Genomic DNA, 26,090 nt, shown 5'->3' with positions numbered 1-26,090 from the left:
GAAAAGGGATCTGTAGTTGGAAAATGTGGCCTTGGTAACAGAAACAACACTGGAGATCACATGATAGAATTTTGCAAGACCAACAACCTGTTTATTCGAAATACCTTTCTTCAGCGATATTAATGACAGCTATACACGTGGACCTCACTAGACAGAATACACAGGAATCAAGTTAACTACATCTGTAGAAAGAGACGAAGGAGAAGCTCAATATCATGAGTCAGAACAAGGCCAGGGACTGACTGTGGAGCAGACTGTCAACTGACCACATGCAAGTTCAAGCTGAAACTGAAGAAAAATAAAATAAGTCCATGAAAGCCAAAGTAAGACCTTGAGTGTATTCCACTTGGATTTACAGAACATCTCAAGAATGGATTTAATGCACTGAACACTAATGACCAAAGACCAGATGAGTTATGGGATGGCATCAAGGACATAATACACGAAGAAAGCAAAATGTCATTAAAAAGACAGGAAAGAAAGTAAAGCCAAAATGAATGTGAGAAGAGACTTTGAAACTTGCTCTTGAGCTTAGAGCAGCTAAAAAGAAAGAAACAATGAAGTAAAAGAGCTGAACAGAAGATTTCAAAGGACAGCTCGAGAAGACAAAGTAAAGCATTATAATAAAATGTGCAAAGATATGAAGTAAGAAAACCAAAAGAGGAGAACACACTCGGAATTTCTTAAGCTGAAAGAACTGAAGAAAAAATTCAAACCTTGAGTTGCAATACTAAAGGATTCCATGTGCAAAATATTGAACAATGAAGGAAGCATCAAAAGAAGATGGAAGGAACACACAGTCACTGTACCAAAAAGAATTGGCTGACATTCAACCATTTCAGCAGGTTGCATATAATCTAGAACCAACAGTATTGAAGGAAAAAGTCCAAGTTGCACTGAAGGCATTGGTGAAAAACAAGGCCCCAGGAATTGATGGAATACTGATGGAAATGTTTTTAACAAATGGATGCATTGCTAGAAGCACTCGCTTGTCTATGCCAAGAAATTTGGAAGGCAGATACCTGGCCAACCAACTGGAAGAGATCCATATTTGTGCCTATTCTAAAGAAACGTGATCTAACAGAATGTGGAAATTATCAAACAATATCATTAATATTACATGCAAGTAAAATTTTGCTGAAGGTAATTCAAAAATGGTTGCAGCAGTACATCGACAGGGAACTGCCAGAAATTCAAGCCAGATTCAGAAGAGAATGTGGGATAAAGGATATTGTTGGCTGATCTCAGATGAATCTTAGCTAAAGCAGAGAATACCACTGTCTTAGGCTGGGTTTTTTAGAGAAGCAAACCATATAAATATACATAGAGAGAGACTGATATTAATGAAATGGCTCAAGTGATTGTAGAGGCTAGAATGTTCCAAGTCCGTGGATGAGGATAGAGGCTTCTCCTGATTCATGTAGCCACAGGGGCTGGCAAACCCAAGATCGGCAGGTCAGAGAACAGGGCTCTTGTTCACAAGCTCTGAAGATCAATGAATTCCAAGATTACCAGGCAAAACTGCAAGGCTTCTCCTGAATCACATAGCTTCAGGGGCTGGCAAACCCAAGATCAGCAGGTCAAAGAGCAGGGCTCTTGCTCACAGGCTGCGAAGATAGACAAATCCCAAGACTGGCAGACAATCTGCTAGCTCAAGTCCCACGAACCAGAGGTCAGACGAACAGGAGGCAGCTGCAGCATCCAGAGCAGGCAAAAGCCAGAGCGTCCATTTACATTCAGATGTGGCCACGAGCCCAAGGAAACTTCCTTTCAACTGCCTGCCTATCAGACCAGATTCCATCATGGGGGTGATCACATATAAACACTGAGAATCATGGCCCAGCCAAGCAGACACACAATCTTAACCATCACAATCACACAGTAAAATACTGGGTTTTATTGACTATGCAAAGCCATTGGACAGTGTGCATCATAACAAATTATGGACAACACTGAGGAGAATTTCAGAACACGTAATTGTGCTCCTGCAAATCTGTGCATAACCAAGAGGCAGCCTTTCAGACACAACGAGGTTAACTGCATGGTTTAAAATCAGGAATGGTGTGTGTCAGGGTTGTTGGGGGACTCACCATACTTTTCAATCTTTGTGCTGAGCAAATAATCCGAGAAGTTGGCCTATATGAAGAAGAACACGGCATCAGGATTGTTGGGGGACTCGTTAACAACCTGTGATATGCAGATGATACAAACTTGCTTGCTGAAACTGAAGAGGACTTGAAGCACTTACTGGTGAAGATCAAAGGCCACAGCCTTCAGTATGGATTACACTTCAATATAAAGAAAACAAAAATCCTCACAACTGGATCAATAAGCAACATCATGATTAAAAATATATATATACAGAAGATGTCAAGGGTTTCATTTTACTTGGATCCACAATCAATGCCCACGGAAGCATGAGTCAAAAATTGAAACGACACATTACACTGGGCAAATCTACTATAAAAGACCTCTTTAAAGTGTTAAAAAGTTAGGCTGTCACTTTGAGGACTAAGGTGCACCTGACCCAAGCCATGGTATTTTCAATCACCTCATATACATGCAACAGCTGGGTAATGAATAAGGAATACCAAAGAAGAACTGATGCTTTTGAATGATGGTGTTGGTGAAGAATATTGAATACTGGTATACCATGGACTGTCAGAAGAACGAACAAATCTGTCTTGAAAGAAGTACAGTCAGAATACTCCTTAGAAGCAAGAATGGTGAGATTTCGTCTCAAGAACTTTGACCATGTTATCAGGAGGGATCAGTCCCTAGAGAGGGACATCATGATTGGTAAAGTACAGGGTCAGCAAAAAAGAAGAAGACCCTCAAGAAGCTGGACTGACATAGTGGCTGCAACAATGGGCTCAAACAGAGCAACAATTGTGAGGATGGTGCAGGACCTGGCAGTGTTTCATTCTGTGGCAAATAGGGTCACTATGAGTAGAAACCAACTCAATGGCACCTAATAATAGCAACAACAGTACGTACTAAAATGAGTTTACAAGGGGACATCTAGATCAATTGGCATAATGAAGTTTATTAAGAAAATGGTCTGCATCCCACTTTGGTGAGTGGCATCTGGGGTCTGGCATCTTAAAAGCTTTAGAGCGGTCACCTAAGATGCATCAATTGGTTCCATTCCGCTTGTTGCAAAGGAGAATGAAGAAAACCCAAGACACAAAGAAAATATTAGCTCAAGAGACTAAAGGGCCACATGAACCAGAGATTCCACAAGCCTGAGACCAAAAGAACTAGATGGTACCTGGCTACCACCAATGACTGCCCTGACAGGGAACACAACAGAGAGTCCCAGACAGAGCAAGAGAAAAGTGTGGAGCAGAAACCAAATTCTCATAAAAATACCAGACTTCATGGTCTGACAGAGACTGGAGGAATCCCTGAAACTACGGCCCCCGGACACACTGTTAACCCAGAACTGAAACCATTCCTGAAGTTCACTCTTCAGACATAGATCAGACAGGACTACAAAATAAAAAATAAGACATATGAAGAGCCTGCTTCTTCCTTCAATCAGATACACGAGACCAAATTGGCAGCTCCTGTTCGGAGGCAGGATAAGAAGGCAGGAAGGGACAGGAACCAACGAATGAACACAGGGAACCCAGGGTGGAAAGGGGGAGTGTGCTGTCACAGTATGGCGATTGCAACTAATGTCACAAAACAATATATGTATAAATCTTTTTATGAGAAATTAACTTGAGCCATAAACTTTCACCTAAAGCACAATAAAAAATAAAATGAGTTTATACTGTTGTTTCTGGTCCCAATCACATATTTGTAGCTTTTCCTCATTATAACTTTGTTCTCGATTAATGAGAAACTCTGCCCTCACTATGTACAATATATTTACTTGATTGTTCAACTATACACATAGTTTCAGAATTGCCCTGTGAGAAACATGTTCACTAACTAAATTAGAGGGTTTACGTACAAATCCTTTTTGCCCTTAATCTTATTCAGTTAAGATACTATTTTCCATAGTTATTTGGGTTGGTTCTTTTCTTCCTCACACCCTTCAGTGTGGTTACTCATTTGTAATACAGTTAGAGTTATTTTAGTTAGGAATGCTGCTTTAAATTTTGTCCCATACATCTGGGTAGGATCAGGAAAATGTTCTGTGAAGACTCTTGGCTTTTAGTTGCTCAAAAACATTATATATGACTTATTTCGGGTGTGCTATAAATATCTTAAAGTTGTACTGAATGTATATGAGTTTTACCGCACCTGAGTTAACAGAGTTCTTCAAGTAAAAAATTATACTGCCTTTTTGTACAACTTCCGAATTTTAAAGCGTACTTTAAGGCAAAGGAGGGAGAAAGAAGGCAAGTCTAGAGCCAAGTCTATAATTACGAGTATGTCTAGAGAGAGGCCAATATTTAAGGAATTGTTGGATAGGGTGTGCTCTCCTGAGGGAGGGGAGGAATCACCTGAGTTTAAGTTTGAAAATTCCACAAAAGAATGAACTCTGAGCCCCAGAGACTATACTATCTTCTAAGGAGAAAAGCCACCAGTGAAAATAGAGCATTGCTGCAGGCCTCTGGGTGCATGTGGGTGCACCCAGGTTTAGTGGGAGCTCTACCACCCACCTACAGTGCAGCACCAGGCAAGTCTCAGCCTTAATGAGCAATCTCAAGCTTCTCATTAGTAAACGTCCTTTGGGAAAAAAAATAGTTGCTATAGAGTCAGTTGGAGCCCTGGTGGCGGAGTAGTTAAGAGCTCAGCTGCTAACCATAAAATCAGCGGTTCTAATCCACCAGCCACTCCTTGGAAACCCTATACGGCCGTTCTACTCTATCCTGCAGGGTCTCCATGAGTTGGAATCAACTTGATGGCAATGGGTTAGAGAGTCAATTCTATCTTATTTAGTGACCCCATGTGTTACAGAGTAGAACTGCACTCCACAGAGTTTTCAAGGCTGTGACATTTCGGAAGCAGATCACCAGGCCTTTCTTCCCAGGAGCCTCTGGGAGGGTTTGAACTGCCATTCTTTCAGTTTACCATTTGCACTACCCTGGGACCCCAGTCCTTTGATGTAGTCCCACCAAAAACATACACTAAATTTAGCTGCTCTTCCTTGCACTGCACTTGAGGTGATTTTAAAACACCTCAAATCTTTAAAATACCTCCTTGCCTCAAAATTAACATTCCAACAAGGGAAATCTATCACATTTCAGCAAAGTGAGGGAAGGAAAGCAAGGGTGATCGGACATCAGCTGGTTCTGCAACAGGGGTGGATGGCGTAGAGCAAGGTTTAAATAGGCTGATGGAAGAGGAAAGGCCTGTCGCACACATGGAGTTGTTCCAGTAATGGCAGAGGGCATAAGCGGGCAAATTCTGGCAGGTCCTGGGTATAAGCATAAGAAATTAAACTTCATTCTGGAAGCAATTGGACCAGTCTAAGATTTCTGAGAAAGCGATTCAAAGACAGAAGCTTTATTTTTTTGGAAATCCATCTGGTGGCAATAGTAGCAGTCTTTTATACAATATTTGCACATTCAAAAGCAAAATCATTTTATAGCTTACGACAGTTCTCACAGTAGGAAAGGGACAGTTCATAACTATTAAGTAAATTCAGGGGTTGTCAGCTTTCCCAAATCAATCCATTCCCCATATTGCTTCTGCTTTTTAAATTTTCTGATTTTCCCTGTTAAAGTGCAACAGGTCATGGCTCTGTGCTCTCCCACCATTGGTGTGGCTGAGAAACTGCTCATATAAGAGGCTCTCGAGCACGTGTCTGAGATTCAGCTGGAGGGTAAATAAGCAGATGCCAAATGAGCTGGGCTTTTTAGTTCTCCAACACTGATGCTTCCATCTTCACATCACCTTCTCAGAACTCTTGGTTCCGAGTCTGTACTAAGGCTAAAGAAAGCTAGATTAGGCCAAGGCAGCTTTCTAGTCCTACAAATTCATGGTGTGAAACTGACCCAGGGCTCAGTTAAAATGGATGCTGGCTCCATGCATAGATTGCTTCAAAGATTAGAAATGAAATACACTGTCCCTTTCTCTACCTGGAGATGCACAGTGCAACCTTAATAGCTTTTCTCTAATGATGATGCATTCTGAATTGAAACACCACTAAAGACTATTATTAGCATCCGTACCATGTATAATCCATGTAGATCAAATTCTATAAAACAATAGCTGCAATTTGATGCTCCGGGAGTGCAAACTCTTGACATGTTAATTATCTTCCTTGATATTCATAGGCTCTTCCATCCTTCCTTCCTTGTTTCCTTCCAAAACATAGGATCTTATTTATTCACAGTATAAAACAAATAAAAATTAAGAGGAAGTTCAAAATGACTAATTGTGTTGTAAACTTGAGAGCATTATAAAATAAAAAGGCAAATTAAGAAAAATGTGCCTAAGTTAAGCAGAGTTTTAGAAAGCAAATATTCTTTTGTTCCAAGACATCTTGGCATAATATAAGCCAAAGAGTCCATCTGAGAAGTTCAGAAATCAGTTCACCTGAAGATAACTGATGGTTTTAACAACTACTCAGCACTCAGAGGTCCACAGAGGATGTTTTGAGAATGCAGGCTTGTCTAGGTAACATTAACCCCTGCGGATTTCAGTTGTAGAAATCACATCTCCATATGCAAATATGTATTTAAAGGGGTTTTTCAGACCAATGCAACACACCCTATTTACAGTCTTTATATTTGCATATAGCCACATGCCAAAACCCCTAGGAAATTGACTGCATTCTTGCAAGGTTTGTTTTAAGAACGTAATAGAAAAAGGAAAGACGACCTTTTTCTTTCTTTCTATAAAGCATACAAAGAAATTAATGAATTTTTAAAAAAAAGAACATTCAAGATTGAAGATATTTTTAGTTCCATAAATAAATAAATAAAGAAGAAGAAAACAAAACTCAAAAGTGTAATTTAGCTCGACTGTTCATATTAATCACTCAGCTGCTAATCATTAGGTTGGCGGTTTGAACCCATTCAGCAACTGCCCTGTGGGGTTCCAAAGCTGTAATCTTTATGGAAGCTGATTGCCACATCTTTCTCCCCCAGGGCAAGCTAGTTGGTTTGAACTGCTGATCTTTCAGTTAGCAGCCAAGTGCTTCACCACTGCACCACCAAGGCTCCTTCGGTAAAGATTTGCTATTTGTTGTTAGGCACAGTCAAGTCGCTTCCAACTCATAGCAACTTTAGGTACAACAGAAAGAAACACTGCCCCATCCTGTGCCATCCTCACAATCGCTGTTATGTTTGAGCCCATTGTTGCAGCCACTGTGTCAACTCATTTCATTGAGGATCTTCCTCTTTTTCATTCACCTTCTACTTCACTGAGTATGATGTCCTTCTAAAGGACTGGTCCCTTCTGATAATATGTTCAAAGTAAGTGAGACAAAGCTTCGCCATCCTCGCTTTTAAGGAGAATTCTGGCTGCACTTCTTCCAAGAAAACCCTATGGGGCAGTTCTACTCTGTCACATGAGTCGCTATGAATTGGAGTCAACTCAATGGCACTGAACAACAACAACAACAACAGTTAAGTTTTACAAAAAAAATAATATATGCACGCTTAAGCCTATCTGTATTTTTCACCCCATACCTGAGTAGGACTCATACCCCACAACTGGGTAGGACTGTGCGTGATTTTTCAGTTGTCCCTCTTCCATCTGACCTGCTCGTATTCCTAGACCCAGGTAAGGACCTGACAGTAACTATCTCTGGGAGAGAATTTAGTAACAGTTCACTCCTCAACACCACGATTTCAGCCTAGACCTCAAAAGCTGTGTAATTCCATGCCGAAAAAATCAAACCTGGTGCCATCAAGCTGATTTCAACTCATAGCGACCCTACAGGACAGAGTAGAACTGCTCCATAGTATTCCCAAGGATCTGGTGGATTTGAACTGCCGACTTTTTGGTTAGCAGCCAAGCTCTTAACCACTGTACCACCACACCCAAGCTTTAATCCCTACTATTTCCTCATACTTTATTCCCTTGATAAACTTCTCTGTGACATCTGTGAAAAAAGAGTGTGTTGCCCACATTAAATTGGAAATGCCTTAAGAAGCAGGGACTATGACATTGTATCTAACAGTGCTTTGTCTAAGATTCTGCCCAACAAGTTTTGGGTGCTTAATAAATGTCTGTTCATTCATTAATTCATTCAGCAACAAATGTTTACTGAATGCCTGCTTTGTGCTAGGTGTAATTTTAGATGCCAGGGAATTCAGCAGGGTACACTGAAACAAGGCAAACAAAAATTCTTGCCCTCATGAAGCTTATTTCCTAGTGGGATAGATGGGCAGTAAACACAAATATATATAAACACAAAGTATGTGAGAGGTGATAAACGCTATTGAGAAAAACAAGGTAGAAAATGCTCTTAAGGAAGTAAGGATATCATTTTAAAAGAGTGGTTAGGGTAGGTAATGTTTAAACAAACGCACGAAGAAGGTGAGGAAGCAAGACTCATGGTTACCTGAGAGAAGAATGTTCCTTGCATGTTTAAGGACCAGCAAGGGTGGCCAGTGTGGCTGCAGTTAATGGATAAGAGGGAGAACAAAGTGAGAAAAGTCATCTAGGGCTGTGCTGTTTACTCTGATGAGACAGGAAGTTATTGGAGGGTTCTGAGTAGAATTATGGTGAAATAGATTTTAATGTTTAACAGGCTTACTGGCTGCTGTGTTGATGATTGACTTAAGGAGGACAAGGGCAGTAGCAGGAAGTCCAGTTAGAAGACTGCTGAAATAATTCGGGGGGGATCTCATAGTGGTTTGGAACAGAATGGCTGTGGTGGTGGTGGTAAGAAATAGTCAGATCATTGGAAACATTCTGAAGGCAAAGCCAACAACATTTGCTGACAGACAGGATGTGGGTTTGTGAGAGAAAGTGGGAAGTCAAAGATGACTCTAATATTTTTGTCCAGAACAAATGGAAGGATGGAGTTGCCAATAACTGAGATACAGACAACTGTTTAGTTTGAGATGTCTATCAAGTAGACAAGTAGATGGATGAGAATGGAGTTTAAGAAAGAGACCCGCACTAGAAATTTGGGAGTTATTAGCATATAGATGGAATTTACAAGGTAATGGGTGTAGTAGATAAACAGAAAAGGTCCATGGGCTAAAACCCAGGGGCACTGTCTTAGACATCTTGTGCTGCTTGCTATAACAGAGATACCACAAGTGGATGGCTTTAACTAAGAGACATCTATTCTCTCACAGTCTAGTAGGCTAGAAGTCCAAATTCAAGACGCTAGCTCCACAGGAAGGCTTTATCTCTCTGTCAGCTCTGGGGGAAGGTCCTTGTCATCAATCTTCCCCTGGACTAGGAACTGCTCAGCACAGGCACCTCAGGTCCAAAGGACATGCTCTGCTCCTGGCACTTCTTGCTTGCTGCCATGAGATCCCCATGCCTTTCTGCTTGCTTCAATAGAGACTGGCTCAAGACACAATCCAATCTTGTAGATTGAGTTCTGCCTCATTAACTGCCGTTAATCCCATCTCATCAACATCACAACCAAAAAACCAAACCCACTGATGTCGAGTTGATTCTGACTCATAGCAACCCTATAGGACAGAGTAGAACTGCCCCACAGGGTTTCCAAAGAGCATCTGATGGATTCAAACTGCTGGCCTTTTGGTGAGTAGCTGAACTCTTAACCACTACGCCACCAGGGTTTCCATCAACATCACAAAGATAGGATTTACAACACATAGAAAAATCACATCAGATGACAAAATGGTGGACAATCAAACAGCACTGGGAATCATGGCCTAGGCAAATTGATACACCTATTTTGGGGGTACACAATTCAATCCATGATAGGCACTCAAGAGATGAGAGAGATAAAGAGGAACCTGTAAGGACAAAAAATAGGACTGTCATGTCCTGAAAGTAAAAAAAAAAAAAAAAAGTGCTTCAACGTGTTAAATAAGGTGAGGACGGAGCACTGATCATTGGATTTAATCTTGTTGACCTTAGAAGAGAGGAATCTCAGTGGATCGGTAAAGGTGAAAGCTGTATTGGAGTGAGTTCAAGGGAGAACCCACCACCCATCTGACAGTTTATTGTACTGTGATGACTTTCATATTGCTGTGATGCTGGAAACTATGCCACTCGTATTTCAAATACCAGCAGGATCACCCACGATGGACAGGTTTCAGCAGAGCTTCCAGACTAAGACTAAGAAGAAAGGCCTGGCAATCTACTTCTGAAATTCAGCCAATGAAAACCTCATGGATTACAACAGAACATTGTTTGATATATTGCTGGAAGATGAGCCCCCTAGGTTGGAAGACACTCAAAATACACAGTGGTTGCAACAACGGACTTTAGCATACCAACAGCCATGAAGATGGCGCAGGACAGGGTAACGTTTCATTCTGTTGCACAGAGGATCGCCATGAGTCAGAGCCTAACCAGGGCAACAGACAAGGGAGAATGGGAGGAGAGAACCTGGAATATAAATAGACATTTTGAAGAATTTTGCCTTTAAGGGGAACATAGAAATGGGTGGTAGATTAGACTGGATGTGAGGTCTAACGAGGACATTGTAGGATAGAAGAAAAAAGTGATCAAAAGAACACAGACTGCACTCAGCCTTCAAAGAGAAGGAGCATAATTCCCTCCTCCTTAACTTTGGGGTATACATAGTGACTTTCCTTCAAAAAGTACATCAGTATGAAGAGCGGGGCTAGGGTAAAGAGCAACTTTACAATGGAGAAACCTGGCAAACACTACCTCATCCAAGTGATCAAGGTCAACATCATCAGTGATAAGTCATGTTGATAGTATCTACCCTTGATACTATGTAAAGAAAATGACATTTCACCTGTCTGTGATTTTTCTTCCAAAAACCCAGGACCTCAGTTTAACCATGAGAAAAACACCAGGCAACTCCCAGTTGAGGGACATTCCACAAAATACCTGACTCCTCAAAACTCCAAGGATAGCTCTGACTGGGAGTACAACACAGAGTACCGAACAGAGCAGGAGAAAAATGCAAAACAAATGACCAAATTCACAAAAAAGACCAGGCTTTCTGGTCTGACAGAGACTGGAGGAACTCTGGAAACTATGGTACCTGAACACCCTTCTAACTCGATAATTGAAGCCACTTCTGAAGTTCACCTTTCAGCCAAATATTAAAAAAAAAAAAAAAAAATTTTTTTTTTTTTTGGCCTATAAAGCGAAAAAGAATATTGAATATACCACGGACTGCCAGAAGAACAAACAATCCTGTCTTAAAAGAAATATAGCCAGAGTGCTCCTCGGAAGGGAAAATGGCAAGACTTCATCTCACTTACTCTGGACATGTTATCAGGAGGGACCAGTCCCTGGAGAAAGACATCATGCTTGGTAAGGCAGAGGGTCAGCAATAAAGGGGAAGAAGACCCTCCATGAGATGGATTGACACAGTGGCTGCAACAATGGGCTCAAGCATAGCAAAGATGGCGCAGGACCCAGCAGTGTTTCGTTCTGTTGTACGTACCGTAGCTATAAGTCAGAACTGACTTGATGGCACCTAACAACAACATAAAACAAACAACGACACACGTAAGGAACGTGCTGCTTAGATAAATCAAGTATAAGAGATCAAGTGGGCAACACCTGTCCCAAAACAAAAGCAGGAGAGAAGGGACAGGAAAACTGGACAATGGAACCCAGGATGGAAAGGGAAAGGGGGAGAGTGCTGACACAACATGGGATTGCAACCAATGCCATGAAACAATTTGAGTATAAATTTTTGAATGAGAAACTAATTTGTTCTGTAAAATTTCACCTAAATCACAAACAAAACAAAAAACTATCAAGATTATCAATAATAAGGAAAGTCTAAGAAACCATCACTGCCAAGAAGAGCCTAAGGAAACAGGGCAACTAAATGCAATGTGTTATCCTGGAGGGAATCCTGGAACAAAAAAAGGACACTAGGTAATAACTAAGGAAATGCAAAAAAAGTATGGACTTCAGTTAACAATAATGTATCAATAGCAACAAACGCACCATACTAATGTAAGATGTTAATAATAGGGGAAAATGAGTGGCAAGGACATAGAGAAGAGTGTGGACTACATGGGAACTCTTTGTATTATCGTCTAAATTTTTCTGTAAATCTAAAACTATTCTTAAAAGGAGGAATACAGCCTCTGGAGTCCACCTGATTAGAACCCTAGTTCACTATTTATGAGACTGTGACTGAAGGCAAGTTACTTAAATTCTCTGAGACTCAGTTTCTCTGTCTATAAAATGGAAATAGGAAAACCTGCCTCATAGAATTTTTTGTGCTAAGTAAATGAGATGATTCATATAAAATACTTAGCACAGTGCTTGGCAGATAGTAAAGCACTCAATAAACCAAAAACCAAACCCACTGTTGTCAAGTGGATTCCGACTCATAGAGACCCTGTAGGGCAGAGTAGAACTGTCCCATAGGGTTTCCAAGGCTGCGATCTTTACGGAAGCAGACTGCCACATCTTTCTCCTGTGGAGCAGCTGGTGGGTTCGAATTGCTAACCTTCTGGTTAGTAGCCTAACACTTAATCACTGAGCCACCAGGGCTCCAAGCACTCATAGATGGCAGCTGTACTTACAATTACTATTATTTTTATCTTTATTGAATATTCAACTACAAATTTAATGTGATTCTACATTTAACTGTTTTAAAGTTATTAATAATAATTTCTATGATAGTTTTTTTTTTTTTTTTTCTTTCCTGAGAGGAAGAAAATTGAATACAACCTATCTGGAAAAAAAAAAAAGTTTCTTAGTGTACTGTAAGTGTTGAGAGGTTTTACGGTATGAACTAAAAAAAACAAAAAAATCCATTGCTGTCGATATGATTCTGACTCATAACGACCCTATAGGACAGAACAGAACTGCCCCACAGGGTTTCTAAAGAGTGGCTAGTGGATTCGAACTGGTGACCTTTTGGTTAGCAATGGAGCTCTTAACCACTGTGCCACCAATGAACTGCTCCAAACAATTTAAATACCCATCTATGGTAATGTAATGAAATGAACTGTCACCAGAGGCTCTGCGTAGACGTTATCATGTCTGTAAGGCGTTATAAGTTAACATTTTCCAATCTAAGTTCCCGCTTTCACTATAAAACCACAAAATCATCAATGTCAGCCAGAAGATACATTATCTTGACATTCCATATTTCTAATAGCAATACTTCACAAAAGTGATTTGAAGATCATATGTAGAATATGTTTAAAGATACAAAGAACTAAGTGCAGTAGCAAAAGAGTATAGCAAACTAACTTATATTAAAAAAATATTAAGATACTATTAAAGAGGAGAATTTGACCTAAGCAATGGCTCCCAAACCACATTGCATAACAATCACGGTGGGGCCTGGCAATAACCAGAGAGGTGCTGTACCCTCAACCCAGACCTACTGAATCAACAGCTTCAGGGGGAGAGCTTGAGCATTTGTATCTTTACCAGACTGCAAACCTGCACTTAAGAAAAACAAAGATTTTTGTCTGAATTATTTCTGATGATTACACTTAACACTTGCCCAACTTTCCTCAGCTTTCAGGCTTGTGAACATCTGGCCTACTTAATCCTGTACACACTGATGATATCATATATATTGTTATATGATCTGTCTTTTTCTGAGCCACCTTCGTAAACACAGCTCTGATATTCACTACCAAGAATCATGATCAGTTTGAGGCAGCTTTGCCTATCATTGTTCCAGTTGTCTTCTATATGGAATGTGGGGCCCTCTGTACCTTTAGGCCCTGAGCTGTTCTGAGTATAAAAGGGACTGTCCTTAACTCAAGGAGCCCTGGTGGCACAGTGGTTAATGTGTCCAACTGCTAACCGAACCTACCAGCCGATCCACAGGAGAAAGATGTGGCAATCTGCTTCTGTGAAGAGTACAGCCTTGGAAACCCTATGCGGCAATTCCACTCTGTCCCATGGGCCGCTATAAATTGGAATTGACTCAAGGGCAATGACTTTGGTTTTGGTGCTTAATTCACTCTTCCAACGCTTTCCCGTTCCCCTCTAGGGTCCTGCACCTCTTAGCCCTCTCTCCCTTCACTGTACCAATATGAAAACACAGTTGTCCTCAAGGGCCCTGGGCTGAGCCAGCCTTCCCTTTTCACCAAGCCAACAATTCATGAAGCGGCTTGTCAGTTCCAGTCCTTTTCAGAGCTACGTGGTCCAGGCACTCAGTAGACACAACCTCTTGCCCAATAAATTATAGCTGGAGTATCAAGGAGTAAACAACACTCCAGCCCTTTCCACTGGGAAGACAAGGCTGTATGCATGAAATGGCTCACTGAATTGTTCTTTCCTGTCAGAAATGGCTGTACTTCAGGGAGGCTCTGAGACGCAGCAGGAAAGAGCATAGCAGTAGCTGTAATCTTGAGGAAGTTGTCGAGGGGAACTGTGGGGCGGATGTGGTTAAGGCACAGGCTCTGAATCCAGACTGCCATGGTTCAAGTCCTGGCTCTGCCTCCTCTTAGCTGTTGAACTTGAGCAAGTTACTTAACCTCTTTGTACTTCAGTTTCATAACCTGTTAAAACATTGGTGGTGACAACAGCAACTGCTTCACTGGACAAGTGGAAACTGAAATAGGAGACAATCGATGTAAAGCATGAATATCTGGATTTCTCTGGCTATTCAAAAATAAGTTAAAAATTAAAAAAAAGATAAGATCCAGCAACACTGGGCTGTACTTCCGAGAAGCAGCAATGACCTGGGGCTGAGCGCTGTTCCTTTTAGATGGGGCGTATGTATTTTTTCATTTTCACAGTCTCCACCAACCTGCTTCATGAACGTTACCTACCTGGTCCCCTTCACTATCCATGGACTGAATGAATGAAGAGCATTTTTCTCTCACAAATTCAGTAACTGTAGAAAATTTGTGGGTGCAGATACTGCTTACACCATCATCCATTTAAAGGAGATCTGGTGGCGGAAGGATATTATCCCTCAAATGACTACTGGAAGTTTCCCTTTTTTTTCCTAGGAACCAAAGAGTTGAGTATTCTTTTCTGAGATGTTTACTTAAGGGCCATAATTTAAAACTACAGAGTTTATAATATATAAACAATTTATAAAATAACTGGAAGCCCAATGCTACAATTCCAGAAAGTGTGACTACCTCGTTCATCAACCAACAAACAACAAAACTGTTCTCTTCATAGGTCTTCGCTATTCTTGGAAAGAAAAATAGCTATTTCAGAGAATTTAATGTTTTGACATAATGTTTATTATGAATTAGCATTAAAAGTGATATAACGAAGCATTAAAAACCAACAGCAAAAAGCCTACACTTAATAAAACAAAAGGTTTTGTCTGAATTATTTCTGATGATTACATTCAACACTTTAACACTTCTGACATTTGCTCAGCTTTCCACAAGGTCTGCATAAAATGAAGTTTTGCAGCCAATTTTGTAGATTAAATTAAACAGCCATTCTTTAACATAAACCTTCATTCCACCAAATTGGAAAAAATAAGCAAGATACATTTATTTAAGAAAATTGGAAGGTAAGTTAATTACAAATAATACTTTAACCTAGAATTTCACCTGCAACTTAATTGAGGACTTGGGGGTGCACTGAAAACACCAAAGAATAAATATTCTAGAGTTATAAAAATGTTTTAACATGTAAATTATATTCTGGGGTAATTGTGCGGAGAGAAAAGACAAAATATTCCGAAGCAGATAAAGCTGAAAAATGATAGAAACAGGATGGTATCACGCTGGTTTATCTTCCTTTTCCAAGCCGCCGTTGTTGTGTGCCCTCAAGTCATTCCACAGAGTAGAACTGCTCCCCATAGGGTTTCTTAGGCTGTCTTTCCCGTGGGAAGTGGCTGAGTGGGTTTCGACCGCCAATCTTTAGGTTAGCAGCCAAGTGCTTAACCATCGCGCAACCAGGGCTCCTTTTCCAATCTTCTGGTCGCTAATATTACGATACCCGACGTTTCCTTAAAAGAGGAGTGGGAGCTATTGTATGGGTCTGAGGGAATATTCATGCCTAATTCCCAAGGAACGGAAAGGACGGTTCCGACCGTCGGAACCTTCAGTAGGCGGTGCCAGCCAGACGCACCGTCGCAGTTGCCCACAGCCGCGCAGAGCTCATCCAGCAGCGCGAACAGCAGCTCGCACGGACCTTGCGCACTGCGGCCCCCGCCTCCCCGACCCCTCCGCCCCCGTGAGGAGGCCGCACTCACCGAGGCCGCGCCAGCCCAGCGGGCCGTCGCAGCTGTCCAGGACCGCGCAAAGCTCGCCTAGCAGCGCGGGCGGCAGGTCAAACAGTAAGGTGCGCGCCGAGAGCGCGCCGCGGGCTCCGCGGTTCCCCGCCGCCGCCCAGGCCATGGTTCGGCAGCCGAAGACCAGGGAAAACAAAGGAGGGATGCAAAGCCCAGTCTGCCTCCACGCCCGCGAGCTACTGTTTCACAACCGCGGAAATCCTCCTTCCACGACAGAGGCCAAGGTAGCAGAACTCGCTGTGCTCAGGCCGTTCAAGGGGCGGACCCACATGACGCAAGGCGCCTCTCCCCAGGGATGCGTCCGCGGACGGCCAGCCTGGCTGTGGGGTCTCCCTTCCTCTGGTTATCCCTTCCTTTTTGACTTCCTGTTTCGAACAGAGTCCTTTCATACTTCTGGGTTTAGAGTGTGATAGAAGAGACAAGGCAAAGAGTAAGAGCTGGAGAAAGACCAGAACTGCAGAACTAATTCTTGGGTGGTGCAGACAAGTGCTCAGCTACTAGCCAGCAGATTGCTGGTTGGAACTCACCTAGAGACAACTGGGGAAACAGGCCTGGCGATTTGCTTCTGAAGGGTCACAGCTGCACAAAATGGGACTCCATGAGTCAGAATTGACTCAAGGGCAATTCACAACAACATCACCATCCTGTCTGCCTGCCCTAGGATGGGCTGTCTTGTGGTGTGAATGGATATGGAAACAGCCATTACTTTTTTTTTTTTTAACAACTTATTGTGGTTTGGGTGAAAGTTTACAGAGCAAATTAGTTTCCCATTTGACAATTTATACACATTTTGTTTCATGACAGTTACAATCCCCTCAATGTGACAACACTCTATCTGCTTCCTTCCTAAAGTTCTCCATTTACATTTGCCCAGCCTTTCTGGCCCTTCCTGCCTCCTGAACTTTGTTTTTGGGCAAATGCTACCCTTTTGGTCTCCTATGGTTGATTGTTCTGACAAGCACACTCCTCACAGGTGTTACTGTTCACTTTATAGGCCTGTCTATTGTTTGTGGCTGAAAGGGGATCTCCAGGAGTGGGTTCAGTTCCAGCTTTGAAGGGTGTATGAGGGCCATAATCTCAAGGTTCCACCAGTCTCTATCAGACTAGTAAATCTGGTCTTTTTTATGAGTTTGAATTTTGTACTACATTTTTCTCCCACTCTTTCCAGGACCTTGTATTGTGATCCTGATCAAAGCAGTTGGTAGTAGTAGCCAGGCATCATCTAGTTCTTCTGGTCGCAGGCTGGTGGTTCAGGTGGTTCATTAGTCCTTCGAACTAATTGTCTCCTTGAGTCTTTGATTTTCTTCACCGTTTGCTACAGAGAGGAAGACAACAATAGTTGCGCCTTAGATGGCTGCTTATGAGTTTTTAAAACCTCAGTCACTACTCACCACAGTAGGTTGTAGAACATTGTCCTTAGGGACTGTTATGCCAATTGACCTAGATGTCCCCCGAGACTATGATCCTAAGCCCTCAAGACCAGTGACTCAGTTCCTGAAGGTGTTCGATTATAGCTAAGGAGTTTTCATAACTGTGCCCCTTGTGTGCTCTACTATATACATAGATATTTTGCAGCACATACAGATATGTATGTAGAAATATCCTCTGCCAAACCTGTATATGCTCATGAGTGTACTCCCATACACTGTCCCACACCTGTTCAGCTTACATATCTACCTATGTATCCACTCAAATTATTTGTTATTATTGTTACTGCAGGATTCTGTGTATAGCAGTATTTACCATTGTTGCCTTTTACTCTTGCCTACCCCCCAGTGTCTTCCTTTGCCTTGGTCATACCATGCTCATGGATAGGAAAACTTAACATCGTGAAAATGTCAGTACTACCCAAAGCAATCTATAGGTGTAATGCAATCCTAATCTATCAACATTCTTTAAAGAGATGAAAAACTAATCATCAACTTTATATGGAAAGGCAAGAGACCTTGGATAAGCAAAGCACTACTGAAGAAGAAGAACAAAGTAGGAGGACTCATACTTCTTGGTCTCAGAATCTACTATACAGCCACGGTAGTCAAAACAGCCTGTTACTGACACAATGACAGACACATAGACCAATGGAATGGAATTGAGAACCCAGAAGTAAATCCATCCACCTGTGGACAGCTGATCTTCAGCAAAGGACTGAAATCCATTAAATGGCAAAGAGAGAGTCTCTTTAACAAAAAGTGCTGGCAAAACTGGATATCCACTTGCAGAAAAATGGAAAAGGACCCATACCTCACACCATATACAAAAACTAACTCAAGATGGATCAAAGACCTAAATACAAAACCTAAAACCGTAAAGATCACGGAAGAAAAAATAGAGGCAAACCCAGGGGCCCTAATTTATGGCATAAATCAACTATCAAACATAACTGAAAAATGCACAAACAACAGAAGATAAACTAGACAACTGGGACCTTCAAAAAATTAAACACTTATGTGCATCAAAAGAGTAAAAGAACCTACAGACTGGGAAAAAGATTTTGGGAACGATGTATCTGACAAGTGACTAATCTCTAAAGTTTATGGAAATTTTCAACATCTTAACAACAAAAAGACAAAGAATTCACTTAAAAAAATGGGCAAAGGATACGAACAGACACTTTTTCAAAGAAGATATTCAGGCAGCCAACAAATACATGAAGAAATGCTTACAATCATTAGCCCTTAGACAGATGCAAATCAAAACAGCAATGAGATATGATCTCACCCTGGCAATAATGGCACTGATCAAAAAACAGAAAACAACGAATGCTGGCGAGGTTGTGGGGAGATTGGAACTCATACATTGCTGGTGGGATTGTAAAATGGTACAACCACTGTGGAAAACAGTATGGTGCTTCCTTAAAAGGTTAGAAATAGAGATACCATATGATCCAGCAATCCCACTACTAAGTATATATCCTAGAGAAATAAGAGCCGTGACATGAATAAATATATGCGCACCCATGCTTATCACAGCGTTATTCCGAATAGCAAAAAGATGGAAACAACCTAAGTGCCCATCAACTGATGAATGGATAAATAAACTACAATACATAGACACAATGGAATATTATGCAACATTAAAGAAAAATGATGAATTCACAAAACATCTCACAACGTGGACGAACTCGGAAGGTGTATGCTGAGTGAAACAAGTCAATCACAAAAGGACAAACATTGTATGAAACCACTCTTATAAAAAGTCAAGAAGAGGTTTACACACAGAAGAACATTCTTTGATGATTACCAGGGATGGGGGGGTGGGGGGAGGAGCAGGGAAAATCATTAACCAGACACTAGACACGTATTAACTTAACCAAACCGCCAAACCTGTTGCTGTCAAGTTGATGCCAACTCATAGCTTGGGTAAGGGGAAAGAAATACAAAGTAAGGGGGACATCAGCACAACATTACTTCTTTAAAAAGTCTTTTTTTTTTTCTGTCAGATATACATTCATTGAGGAATACTTAGAAAACATAAAAATTGAAAGAAGGAAGTAATTACTCATAACCTCACTCAGCTGAAGACAACCACTCTAAACATTTTGGCATGTTTCCCTCCCAATTTTTCCTGATTTTTAACAGATAATGTGCATATATGGCGTGATTATTGGATTATATAGGTACCAACAAGAGAAAAACAGAAGAGATACCAAATCAGAATAAAGTTGTGTTCCTCTTCACAAGGCTGCCCCTCATCCATACCGCTATTTGTTTTTGCTGTACTCGCTTCTACCTGGGCTTCCTGATGAAATGTTTGACCACTTACTCCTTCCTCAAGGTGCTTCACAGAAAAAAATATATATATATATTTCCCTTTATTTTTCAGCATGAAGTTTAGGTAAAATTGACTATTGTTTCTAAATCTTCTAACATTTATACCTGTAATATCCCCCACAGCAGGCATGATACAAATGCTACTGTCAAAAAGAGGAAATACTGGGAGAGTGATGAGAAAAACCCCAACTTTAATGAGCTGAAAAATGGGCAGTGGCCATGAACTGGAAAATATTAGCAACACCTATGTGAAATCTTTACTTTGTGGTTTTGGGGAATGGTGCTTCCTAGAGATGAACAGTGATGACACACTATCATTTAGTACTCTTACCTGAATTTTCAGCTAAAGCATTCCACAAAATATATTAGAAAATTGGCAAAGCCAATAATATTGTTTAGGCAAGAATTTCAATATCCCTGTGTTCAAATTACTAGGGCCTTCACTGCCATTCTGTACACACTTAAGAAACCCTACACCTGACTGAGGGACTAGCTGCCTGAGCCAAGCGACAGAGGCAAGACATAATTAAGTATAGAGTAATTCTTGAATTGGTAGAACAGGGAATTGTACTGCAAACTAAATACAGAGAAAAAAGTCAGAGAGGAGCCAGGAAATCACTGTAAATGAGGGAACTGGTCAATAAGGCCTATTTTGCCCACCCTCACAACCCCTCCCCCCCAAAAAAAATTGCCATCGAATTGATTCCAATTCATAGCCACCCTACAGGACAGAGTAGAATTGTCATGCCACCATAGGGTTGCCCAGGCTATAATCTCTACAGAAGCAGACTGCCACATCTTTCTCCTGCGGAGCACCTGGTAGGTTCAAACTGCCAACCTTTCTGTTAGCAGCTGAGCATTTAACCACTGTGCTACCAGGGCTCCTCTCCTATTTTGCCAGATCTTCTAATTTACCAAGGACAGCCAGGCTTGTGAGACCTAGGTTATTTGTTGGTTTGGGAAATAACTTTGAAAAAATGATCATTAACGTATCTGTTATGGATTGAACTGTGTCCCCCCAAAAAGTGTGTCTATTTGGCTAGGCCGTAATTCCCTGTATTGTGTGGTTGTCCTCCATTTTGTTATCTGATGTAATTATCCCATGTATTATAAATTCTAACCTCTATGATGTTATGAGGCAGGCTTAGAGGAAGTTAATGAGGCAGGACACAATCTACAGGATTAGGTTGTATTTTGAGTCAATCTCTTGAGATATAAAAGAGAGAAGTGAGCAGAGAGGAGAGGGACCTCCTAACCCCTGAGAAAGAAGCACCAGGAGCAGAGCATGTCCTTTGGACCCAGGGTCCATGTGCTGAGAAGCTCCTGGACCAGGGGAAGATTGATGACAAGGACCTTCCTCCAGAGCCGACAGAGAGAGCAAGACTTCCCCTGGAAATGGCATCCTGAATTTGAACTTCTAGGCTCCTAGACTGTAAGAGCCATCCACTTGTGGTATTTCTGTTGTAGCAGCACTGTTCCATCTTCGAGCCTCTTCCGGTTCCTGAGCCTTACCCCAGAAGGTCATGGGTGTGTTGGTATAAAAATGGCGTGGTAGGGGCATCAGGCCTGCTCATCTAACTTCACAAGGGGAGAGGAGAATCAAAATCAATGGCCCAAGGCTGATTCCTATGACATACCTCCTCTCTTCAACCTTTTTACCAATTCTGACACAAGCCATCTCTGCTGCAGCATTCTCTATTTCTCTGCTGTGTTCAATAATTCATTGCAATGGCCACACAAAACTCACAGACCATACTCTAGTTATGGGGTTTATTAGGGAAATAACAGGTTAAATTCAGGATCAAGATTGACTCAGGCTATAGTTTTTTGTCAGGACAGCTTCTCAGCCATGCATGTAGGGAGGCCTCTCTCTCGGCCCCTGTGCCCCTAGACCTCTAGACCCTGGGCCTGTCTTTTTCCCTGCTCCATCAAACATTACAAAGCTCTTCAGCTCCACCAATAAGTGCCTGGGGGCACTCTACTCTGCTAGTAAGACTTTTGTCTAAAGGCACTCAGCTCTCTCACTCCATGGGTTGGGTAGCCCACTGTAACTGCCATCTCACACCAATCTCTTAGTTCTGCTGCCACTGTCTCTGTGTCACTGTTTCACACTGTCTCCAATGGTACAGCTTTTTCTCTCTATCTCCTGGGTCTAGGATGGTCTCAATGAAGATACCCCAGGTCCAAAGGACATGCTTCGCTCCTGTCTCTTCTTCTTAGTGGTAGTGAGGTCCCCTCTCTGGGATTGGCTCTCTTTTAAGCCTAGCAGGATGGCAAAACTGACCAATCCCCTTGTTTGTGTGGTTCCACCCCCACGGGGGTTCCATGTGCCTTATTTGCATTATTAACAAGCTGTCCATGCTTCTTGGTGAGCTATAAGCACCATATTTGCATAGTCCCACCCGATCATTTTGTAGAAGTCACAAAACCATAGCAAGAAAGACCATATAAAAGTGATTCTTTGCACAACAGTTGGGGTTCAGGAATAGGGTGAAGATCAGGAATGGGGTTAGGACATTTGTAGTATACATTACTTGGTAATTAAAAAAAGTGAAAGTTGAATAATTTCTTAGTTTTTCACCAAAATGACCTCATTAAAAAAAGAACTAATTTATTCCTCCAGTTATATACATAATATTCAAAAAAATTATGGTTTCATTGTCTTATAACTCAACTTTTTCCATTTACAATATCAAAAACGTTTTTCTAAAAACTATTCTTTAACAACATGGTATATATTAACATTTTAATGATTATACTTTTAGGGCAATGGAAAGAATTATTAATAATTTATTTTTTTTACTTGTGCTTTTCGTGCTTTCAAAAGTTTCTGCAGTTAACGTTTATTGTCCCTGCGATTAGAAAACCTTTGTCTATAAAAAATAATTTCTTCTAATACTTTCATGGTTGACTTAATTGACTGTTCTTTTTTCTTGATCATTTCCATGGTACTTTTCAACTCAGGGTATGTTGCTATAATGACCTCTGCCTATTTACCAGTGATTTTTTAAATTCTGATTTTTATAATTGAATAGGTTTCAACCAAGGGCCCTCCATAATTTTAATATTAGCTAAAGTGCTATTTTTTAAGCAAAAGTTTATCTCTGGAAGAAGCCAAGACATGAAGAAATATGAGATTATAACAAAAATATTTCTCTGGCAATAAAATATTTACTTGGACTGTAGTTTGAGGCTGGAAAAAAGAATTTAGAGGTCTGAGTTCAACTGCTACATTTTACCGATGAAAAAACTGTCAACTGGCTGTAAGAATTCTAGGTGTAATATTTTTCAGAAAAATGCTTACAAAAAGACTCATTCAAGATTTCCAGAAATCCCTTGGCGTATTACGGGTATAAATCTTGTGTATTTTCCTTCTCAAGGATTTGGCTGTCTCTTCCTTGCTAGTGGGTAAATCCCCCAAATAAACCCACTGCAGGAAGTTCAAGAAATTATGTTACAACACCAGGTTTCAGAGTACACATACTAACAATGATTTGCAATTAGTTATTCACATCTTTTAGCCATTGATAGTGGTCGTAGTTCCTCTTGTTCTTCTTTTACAGAATTTACAGCATTTTTTTGAGCTCTTGAAAGAAAAATAAAAGATTAGAATTTAATTTGGTTTCTTAATAGTGAAAACAACAATAACATTTGTATAAGAAAATATTCAGTATATTTAGGTTAAAAGTAACAGTCATTTTTCAGGTCCAATGTTCTTTCTTTATGCCTTATTCTGTCCGTTCCACAGTATGTGTCCCTCAACACCCTTCTTCAAATTCTGTCTTTTTGACTTCCGCGATGATATGCAATGTTTTCTTCCTACATTCCTGACTGTTGCTTCTGTTTCCTTCCCTGGCTCCCCCTCCACACTCTGGCCTGTACTATGCACACAAAGGCTGAATTCTTTGACCTTTTCATTTTAGGCCTTGAACATCTCATCTGATCTCATTCTTCACCAGTTATCTCTAAGAGGATCACTTGACTGATTGTGCCCTCAGCAATACCTCCTGGCCAGAAAATTCCATTCTCAACTCCTGTCTCCAGTATTTTTCAAACAATTCCATTTGGAGTTCTTGCTTTCAACTGAAATTGGCATGCCCAGGGCTGATCATCTCCTAGAAAGCCAACTTCTTTGTTTCTGGTCACATGAGCCAGGGGAACTCTGAGTAATTTTGGCTGATATATTCAAACACCCAAAAAACCCATTGCGGTCTAGTCAATTCTGACTCATAGTGACCCTATACTACAGAGTAGAACTGTCCCATCGGGTTTCCAAGGAGTACCTGGTGGATTTGAACTGCTGACATTTTGGTTAGTAGCCATAGCTCTTAACCACTACTCCGCCAGGGTTTCCAATATATGCAAAAGGAATTACTAAATATCCACTGTGTCAGGCGCTGTGCTAGATCCCTATATCCCAATCTTGTTTTTCTTCTCTAAAGTCTCTCATACCATCTGGCTCTTTTCCAATTTGCCTGTACTAGTTACTTCACATTTGGAGTAACTCCTTTATTACAGTATCTCCAGCCTGGTGAATCCCTGTTTATCCTTTAAGATCTAATTGAAAAGTCACAACCTCTGTGAAGCTATTTGTAATCTCCTCAAAGTTAATCATTTCTTTCTTGGTTCCATAACACTCAGCCCTTATTTCTATTATAACCCTTACTTTTTTTGTTATCATTTGTTCACATTTTTTCCTGTTGGCTTGATGATGGTAGGGGTATGGCACAGATAAACTACTCAATAAATATCCAGCAAATGAAAGAAGTGATGGCTTTGCTCTTCTCAAAAAAACCCATTGCCGGCGAGTCGATTCCAACTCATTGCCACCTATAAGATAGAGTAGAACTGCCCCATAGGGTTTCCAAGGAGCTCCTGGTGGATTCCAATTGCCGACCTTTTGGTAAAGGGCTTTACTCTAGCCAATTATAATTATGTTGTTAGCTGCTGAGCAGACAGTCCCCGACTCAGAGACCCCATACACAGAAAAAAATGCTGCCTGTCCATGATCAATTATGGATCAGATGCTGTAATCCATAGGGTTTTCATTGGATGATTTTTGGAAGTAGAATGCCAAGCCTTTATTCCTACTCCTTGTTAGTCTGAAAGCTCCCCTGAAACCTGTTCAGCATCCTAGCAACACACAAGCTTCCATTGACAGGTGGAAGGTGACTGCACATGAGGAGCATTCCCCGGGAATCACACGGAAGGCAAGAATTCCACCACTGTATCATTGAAAACCCATCGTCATCAAGTAGATTCCAACTCATAGCAACTTTATATAACAGAGTAGAACTGCCCTATAGGTTTTCCAAGGCTGTAATCTTTATGGAAACAGACTGCCACACCTTCCTTCTGTGGAGCAGCTGGTGGGTTGAAAGCACTGACCTTTCAGTGAGCAGCCGAGCTGCTTGTTACTTAACCACTGCATCCATAATAGCTGTAAAAACCAAATAAACCAAACCTGTTGCCATCGAGTCAATTCCAACTCATAGCGACCTTATAGAATAGAGTAGAACTGCCCCATAGGGTTTCCAAGGATCAGCTTGTGGATTCACACTACCAAACTTTTGGTTAGCAGCCAAGCTCTTAACCACTGTGTCGCCAGGGCTCCATAACAGCTATTAAAAAAAAAAAAAAAAAAAAAATCCGATTGCCATCAAGTCAATTCTGACTCATAGCGACCCTGTAAGATAGAGTAGAACTGACCCATAAGGTTTCCAAGGAGTGCCTGCTGGATTTGAGCTGCTGACCTTTTGGTTAGCGGCCATAGCACTTAACCACTATGCCACCAGGGTTTCCATAATAGCTATTGCTACCATCTATTGAGCACTCACTGTGTTAGCACTTTATATATGTTATTACACGAGGACTCCTTAAAGTAGGTCTCATTGCCACCTGTACTTTACAGACAAGAGAGCTGAGGCCTAACCACCAAACATACTGTCTCTCTAACCCTGTGCTCTCACAATTCATCTTTCTTTCTTTTTTTAATTATGCTTTAAGTGAAAGTTTACAATTCAAGTCAGTTTCTCGTACAAAAAACTTATATACACCTTGCTATGTACGTGTGTAGCTGG

The 26,090-nt window shown here is 41.1% G+C and overlaps 1 protein-coding gene across 1 annotated transcript in view; it reads right to left on the bottom strand.

The window, feature by feature from the left end:
• IRAK3 (interleukin 1 receptor associated kinase 3) overlaps positions 1-16,586 on the bottom strand; it is a 79,736-nt gene extending 63,150 nt beyond the window's left edge. The window contains exon 1 of the mRNA XM_049883793.1: positions 16,202-16,586. Within this exon, the coding sequence (XP_049739750.1) occupies positions 16,202-16,346 (145 nt within the window). The 5' untranslated portion in view covers positions 16,347-16,586. The remainder of the gene's footprint in view (positions 1-16,201) is intronic.
• Positions 16,587-26,090: the final 9,504 nt, after the last annotated feature.

This window comes from Elephas maximus, chromosome 4, assembly GCF_024166365.1.
Source record: "Elephas maximus indicus isolate mEleMax1 chromosome 4, mEleMax1 primary haplotype, whole genome shotgun sequence".
NCBI classification, from domain to species: Eukaryota; Metazoa; Chordata; class Mammalia; order Proboscidea; family Elephantidae; genus Elephas; species Elephas maximus.
This window is presented reverse-complemented; position numbering and strand designations above follow the sequence as displayed.